This window comes from Synchytrium microbalum, assembly GCF_006535985.1.
Source record: "Synchytrium microbalum strain JEL517 chromosome Unknown SmJEL517_scf0017, whole genome shotgun sequence".
Lineage (NCBI taxonomy): Eukaryota > Fungi > Chytridiomycota > Chytridiomycetes > Synchytriales > Synchytriaceae > Synchytrium > Synchytrium microbalum.
The window spans coordinates 239,525-246,940 of record NW_022158366.1 but is presented as its reverse complement, the minus strand read 5'-3'; the positions used below and the strand labels follow the sequence as shown (position 1 = coordinate 246,940).

Sequence of the window (7,416 nt, the reverse complement as noted above, 5' to 3'; positions counted from 1 at the left end):
CTCCTGAAGAAGTTATCTAATAAACATTTAAAACCAACCCCCAACTCCAAACTATTCCTACAATGGATACAACTGCACCTTCGCTACCTGCATCACCATATCAACCTCATCCCTCTGCACCCACTCCTCAGCAATCTTGCCATCCACAAATCTAAAATTGGCAATAGCATTCCAAGTACACGGCGTATCCTTCTCAACTTTAAACGATCCAAGACGTGATCTAAACATGCCTCCGTTCTTAATTACGGTCGTATGATGCACTTGCACGGATACAAAGTTGTCGCTGATGACAAAGTTCGACAACTCGGAATGGAATTGAGAGAAATCAGAGAGTCCGGCACCGAGTGTTGGCATGATTACTTGAAGAGACGACCATTCGACGCCAGGTCTGTGCATCTTTACCTTTTCATGGCGTGAGTTGTAAGTCTCGTGGAATTTCAGAACCCACAATGTTTGACAAAGGCCAGTTCATATTACATCTGGTGTGAAAAGAGTAGGCATCAAATCCACGTTTTTGTTATCTAGCACTTCTCGAAAGTATGTTTCGACTACTGCTTTCCGGTTCATTATTAGATGTTTCCTTGTTTTGGTGAGTTTGCGTCGAAGATTGGAATTACTGCTAGTAAACTCAGTAAACTCAGGACGACCAAAGCAACGACTATTAAAACGCGTCGCCAATCATCATACGGATCATACCAAAAAAATTGACAGACAAGGAAGCCATTCAGCGTGATCTTACGGGTATATAATGCAAAGAAATGGTTCTATATTATATTTGATGCAGTTCGCAATATCCCCTCTTTAAAGGATATACAAGCCCGTCTACAGATATACACAAAGCGTCTCCTCACATCTCAGCAACAGAACCCCTTCTGACTCTTTCTCTGGTACCCTCCATTCCAGGACCATAATACATAACTCCAGCAGTAGTTGACTTTGGCGATGATGAACCACTTTTAGCATCCAAATGATGATTCCATCGATGGTATTGCAGCCTGCTTTGTTCACCATATCTCCATACGTAAAACACGATTGCGTATGCGAATAAGAAAGTGACAGACAATAATGTGAATAGGTATCCTGTTCCTTGTGGTCCCAGTGCTGATTCTAGAGGTGTGACAAAGAGAGCAGACATTGAGCCAGCGAGACTTCGTAGTGCATTGTTTAGTGCCATTATGGAACTTGAGTGGCCTGATTACAATTGAGACTGGGTTAGTAAGACTTTGATCTGGTGTAAACATGTGAGGTAGTAAGCTATGTTTACCAGCGAAACAGTCGACGAGATAGGTGTTGCCAATCACGAACGGTGCCATCTGTCCGGCTCCAAAAATGAATTGACCTAAGTTTTCAAAAAGGCATCAGCAACTTGCGCTATTGTACAGCCCCTTCTGCTAAGTGTTTTACCAAACATTGGAGCATAAAATGGTGCTCCTAGTGCAATTGTCCAACCATGTAACAGCAATCCAATTGGAACCGCTACATTAACAGCCAAGAGTTAGACATGACAATACACTTTTAGGCTGCTAACGGAAGCAGATACTTACTCCAAGATGTAAGAAGAGAACCTTTTAATCTAGCTTCAGGAACCGAGGCAGTTCTATCTTGTTTCAGATTTTCAGCGAGTTTGACTCGAGCGCCCTAGTTAAACAATTGAATTATAAGAACATCACTTGACGAAACCTAACGACATCTAATAATACGATACCTCCATGACCCTATCAGACAATTTACCGGCAAACACAGTACCCAACAAGTTCCCAATCGTCATTGGAATATATGCCAAACCCGCCTGAAACGGATTAAACCCATACTTTATCTGATAATCTCTCGTCAACGACGTAGCAAGACAATACGCAATCATGTATATGATACACGAATTCAGTATCATCAACGATATCGGTGGGTATCTCAAGAATTTAAATGTGTCGAGCGGGTTGCTGAGTTTCGATCCCGACGATCGCAATAGGTATAAGGTGGTGATTTTCGGATCACGTTCTGGGTCGTACCATGTGGGGACGAGTGTTTCGTCCATAAGGAATACCATGCCTAAGAGTACGATCAAGCTGTATGCCGAGAGAAAGTAGAAGATTGAGCGCCATCCCAGATACTGTGTGAACGCCCCGCCTATGAGAGGGCCTGCTAGCGGCCCGATCTGAGGCCCTAAGATGTACCATCCCATAGCTGTGCCTCTCTCGTGAGGAGCAAAGAGATCAGATATCGTGCCTACGACAGAAGGATGAGTAAAGAAGAGCAAAGACTGTTAGGAGAAACAAACAAGAGTAGAGAGTCTTGGAAGAAACAACAAGAGTAGAGACTGTTGGGAGAAACAAAAAAGAGTGTTGGGAGAAACAAACCGTACCAGCTCCAACCGCTAACACACTCGATCCACCGATAGCCTGAGCAACACGAAGCACCAGCAACATTTCAATCGACGTTGAGAATGAAGTTGCAATACTTGTTATGAAGAAGATAAATAGCGACAGGATGTATGTGATTTTGCGTCCCTTGCTGTCTGCTATTATACTCCATAATATCGGACCCCAGCCTATAAGCAGTATGTAGCATGTCACTGTAAGGTTTACCATTGTTGCTGTCGTGTTGAATTCTTGTTGGATGGTAATCAAAGCTCTAAAGGAATGAGCTGTCAGAGTCAAGTACTGTAGTGCGGGAAAGTCAAGTTCTGCGACATTGGCTGGCGACAAGCAAACCGTACATACGGGTAATATATATTTGTACTGAGTGGAACGAGCACCGCAGCACTCGATATAAGCACCAGTGTGCTCCACTTTTGAAATTCGGTGAATCTTGAATACTTTTGTTGAACGACGTCAGTTAGTGCCGGTCACCAGCGAGAAGCAAACAAGCTATTGTTTCTACCTTCCAGTCATTCAGTTTCAACATCCTAGGATCAGAACTATCAAGAGATGCCATAGACATTCTTCCTGATCCAACATCGTCCCCGTCGGTGGTTTCTTTGACATCAGCTACAAAGACGGAAGCACATGAGACCTCGTCCAGTTCTTGTATCTTGACACCATCTTCATCGCCGGGAGCTAGATTAAACAGCGGTTTTAGATTGAACACATGTGTAAAGCGTTGTGTTTCAACATTTGCGATCAATGACAGATTTTACATACTTGGGACATCCAACTTTGCAGCGGAATTGCGCCTGGATCTACGACTCAATGAGGTCGGCAGTTTCAGCGATTCCGACGACGGTGTCGAATTAGTTGACTGTGGACTTGATTGGACAGGCTGTTCGTTGGAGACAGCTCCAGTTTCTTTCAACAGCTGAGTTACAGATCTAGCAGGACTGGTATCAGAGTCCATAGTGCCTTCTTTCGGCAGTCCCATATCCATCTTTGGGAATTGAAACTGCTCGCAATGTGGTGAGAAGTAAAACTTTTCCAAAATCCACGAGATGCAACTTAGCTTTCTTACGTCAAGATAAAAAAACTGACTCGTCCAAAACTAACAAATTCAACCAGGTAAACGAATTATGAAAAAAGGCTGTTCATGCTGCTGCTTTAAGCTGACTTTGATTCTTCGTGGTGCATCCAGATCGCTGTTACAGTGTTGTGTTTTGGGCAGCACATCGGGCAGTGGGTCATGGTGACCTCTATAATAGCTCTTCGTTGTGCTCTTGAGGACGTGTTAGATCTACGTGAGTATCCTTTAGATCATCAAGTATGGACAGCAGAGCGAAGTTGTCCAAGAATCGTTTCCCACAAAAGCGCTTCCATTCTTCTGGGAGAAACGGTGTTTTGAGTAGTAGAAATTGTCGTGAACTACAATGATCTTTGATTTAATTCAGGTATTTGCATCTGCCATTAGGTATCCGGCTTGCACGTTTTCGGAAAAATCCAACATTAAACATAAATCTCACTGAACTAACTGAATAAAGCTTGCAGAGGCAAACGTCCAAACATTGATCATCGTTGGTGCATAACTCAACAATGGGCCTTCATCAACTCTCTCGCTCAAGATGAAACCTTAGCACCGAAGCTCCTCAAGTTATATATTTGCCTGAACCTGGCAAGTCATGGCGGTGTACGTATTGTGGAGTGGACCATACGTCCTGCAAAAGACATGGACCTCCACAATACCATAACCTACGTAGAGCATGCCATGCGAGGTGGAAACGAGGAAAGATATTAGAACACGAATATCATACCAATAACAGAAGTCTATTACCAGAAATTTGAAGAGATAGTGGGACGTTTTGAGGATTACTTGGAATTGAATGGATTCACGTTGATACCGAGTAAGGGGGTCTTCGTTTCCATCAAAGAACGCAACACCATTTTACCTGCAATCACGATCCCACTCACGTGAATTCCGTTGGTCATCAAGCAGTGCTGTCTTATTTGGATCCTGACAGTCTCAACAACGTACAGCGCACCATTTACCTTTGTATCATTGAAAGTTGGAGAGCAGAAGAACAAAGGCTGTCAGCATACCTAACGTCCGAAGGGTTCAAACTCCATAGTAACGAGAAATACATTAAATTCGAGGATTGAAATTATGTATATCAATGCCTCTCAGGTCACCTGAGTGAATTAGGTGATACGTGTATGCAGCATCTATGCCACGTCACTTGTCTTCACGAAGACGTCGGGTGTCAATATAGACGAGAGACCTGCATTACCGAATGCATTATAGATTATAATCTTCACGATCCATCCTCTGTATTGAATCATTGTCAGTGTGGACTCTCTGCAAGCTCCAAGTCAGCCAAGGAGATGCTCGATACGTTTTCTATAGAGCTGTTTGGAGCCACGTGCCATGCCCGAGTCACCGCTAGTATAGACAACAACGGCATAGTATTAGAAGCCACAGAAAAGTGTCTGATTCGCTCTGACGGAGCTCTCCTCGCTGACGAGTGGTTGGGTACTTCTCGTCCGGAACGTATCACGCTAGAGTTGCGCACTTGTGATTGCTCAGGTGTATCATCTGTCATGACTGATGGTATATTGGTTGCTCTCTGTCAACTCCTCATTCAATCTTGGGTTGGTGCTACACAAGCTCGCAATGTAAATCTAGCCAGAATGTATGCGTGCGGTATCCCGGATGATGAGTCAGTACTCTTAGCTGTAAAACGATTATGGAAACCCATGCGTTTCTGTTGCCGCGAAGAGGCGGAAGATGTAGGAAATTTTACAGCTTCATCTTTTCAGATGGTGTCGGATGATCGGCTAAGCCGTTCTGCACTGTTAAAGCCTTCAGTTGCTGCTTTATTAGATGACAACTTAAGGCCATTAAAGAAACATCGACAAGACATTCTATCGTATGTACGAACAGGAATCATATCTCAATCTATGACAGCTATTCTGTCAGGAGAAGATATGCATGAGCTTGAAGAGGCTAGTGAGGCTTCACTTTTGGTAATGGATGCTGATAATTGTATTCACCTTTCGTTGTTTGAAGTAGGCTCGTTTCTAGGTCAATTCGTCAACGAGCCGACCCACTGACCGTGATGAGTCTAATGTGTAGACAATGGAAGATTTAGACTTGGAAGGTGGTGGTGGTGCTTCCAGCAACAATGCAATCCCACCACCACCTCCTCCTGAACTATCAACGTCACGACCGCAGCGTCGCCCCAAGCATTTCGTATCGAAAGTAGTGACGATGAGATACCAAGTCCTAAACCCCTACCAACCAAGGATGCTCAACCATCAAAAAGGAGTATAATACGTGGTAAAGAGTCAGTGGCTGCGGTAAGGAAACCATCAAAGAAGAAACGAAGGACCACTGGTGGTGAAGGGTAGAGACAACAAGATGTATATTCTATTACTTCCCTAATATCGAAAGTAAAAACTAAAGTAATGATGTATTAAAGTAATGGAGTAACTTACCAGGAGCGACCGATACGAGGTTTTCTAAGTTCACCGTTGATGTGTCTAAAGGAGATTTGATTTTGTTTTACATCAAAAGTTCAATGCGATGACCGTCCAACTAGGGTTTTTAGAACAGGTGAATCCTGGTAGCCTGAAGCCAGATATAGCTGATTTCCCCTCCAAAGTTGGAGGACAACCTGTACGTATCAAACTTGACAAGACTTTTGAAGCTACCTAAAAATCATCGTTCGCTCATATAGCTGTGGCTCAATCCGCATCATATACTGCCTGCTGAACGTGCATCATGCGGAACTTGTCGAAATCCAATGGTCCTGCTACTGCAAGTAAGTGTCTTTCATCAGATCAACCTTCATCTACGCTGGAAAAAAAACTAATGTCCTGCACTTTCACAGATCTATACACCTGAAAAGGAACCAGCCGAAGCTTATCATCGCTGCATATACATGTTTTGCTGTAAAAATGGTGCTTGTCATCGAAGAGACTGGAGAAACTCGTAAAATACCGTTTTGATCAAGCATGCTGATTCAAGTTTTGACCATATGTTTCGTAGGTTTAAGGTGTTTCGCTGTCAATTACCACAAGTTAATGACTACTATGATGAAAAGCATCAAGTCGTGGGAGATCGAGGTACTTCGTTCATCAACCTCAAGAATGGACAACAAAAAAACCTAACAAATGTCCACCAAATAGCCAAACAGTGTAAAGTATGTGGCCTAGCAGGTCCCAAACAATGCAGCAAATGCCACGAAGCCTCTTACTGTGGTAAAGAGCATCAGGTATTCCACTGGACACAAGGGCTCCACAAATCACAATGTGGTCAACAGCAACAGAATACCAAAGTACTGGAAGATGATGAAAGGGTTCTCAGAAACTATCTACTATCCGAATACGAAATGGTGATTGAAGACGAACCTGATGTCGCCATTAAGAAACTACGGGATGGGATGAATCGTGTTGAAGTGAATAACAGCAGTGACCAGCAAGGATCGTTAGCTATGGTTCCGTTTGGACAGGAAGAATATGATGAGTCTGAAGTCGGGGTGGATAGAGCGTTTCTGAAGTTTCAGAAGAGGATTACGTTTGAGCCTGAGCAAGTTTTGAGGTATGTGTGGTTTGTGGTTGCAACAAAAACACAATCATTCTCACGATCGATGTAAATCTTTGAAATTAGATATTGCCGCGTAACTCCCTCGGCACTTGACCCAATACCACCACTATGGCCATCCGAACTCGACCTCCCAACATCACAACACATAAAACAATGTCCCAAATGTCAATCACCTCGAGCTTTTGAATTTCAAGTGATGCCACAACTATTAAATCATTTTGACATCAACCATCTTGATGTGAACGCTCTAGACTGGGGTACACTGGCAGTGTATACGTGTAGTAAGAATTGTGTAATTGGAGACGAGTATGCTGAAGAGTTTGTGTGGAGGCAAATGTACTCTGACCATGGAGTGGCGGATCAGTTCAAGCAGAACAGGAATGACAAATATAGTAGAGAGCAGTAAATTATCACGCATTTGTATATATTTCGAGAAACACGTATAGATCT

At 43.3% G+C, this 7,416-nt stretch overlaps 2 protein-coding genes across 2 annotated transcripts; one reads left to right on the top strand and one right to left on the bottom strand.

Moving 5' to 3' along the window:
• Nucleotides 1–847: 847 nt before the first annotated feature.
• SmJEL517_g03342 (uncharacterized protein) lies at nucleotides 848–3,360 on the bottom strand (the record flags this gene model as incomplete). Its single annotated transcript, XM_031169270.1, has 9 exons — nucleotides 848–1,191; nucleotides 1,265–1,339; nucleotides 1,405–1,476; nucleotides 1,545–1,638; nucleotides 1,706–2,223; nucleotides 2,360–2,628; nucleotides 2,718–2,812; nucleotides 2,878–3,053; nucleotides 3,138–3,360. 9 exons carry the CDS (start codon nucleotides 3,358–3,360, stop codon nucleotides 848–850), a joined length of 1,866 nt encoding a protein of 621 aa, XP_031024703.1.
• Nucleotides 3,361–5,943: 2,583 nt separating this feature from the next.
• SmJEL517_g03341 (uncharacterized protein) lies at nucleotides 5,944–7,372 on the top strand (the record flags this gene model as incomplete). Its single annotated transcript, XM_031169269.1, has 6 exons — nucleotides 5,944–6,036; nucleotides 6,098–6,181; nucleotides 6,251–6,351; nucleotides 6,409–6,485; nucleotides 6,549–6,960; nucleotides 7,030–7,372. The coding sequence occupies 6 exons, from the start codon at nucleotides 5,944–5,946 to the stop codon at nucleotides 7,370–7,372; spliced, it is 1,110 nt and encodes a 369-aa protein (XP_031024700.1).
• Nucleotides 7,373–7,416: the final 44 nt, after the last annotated feature.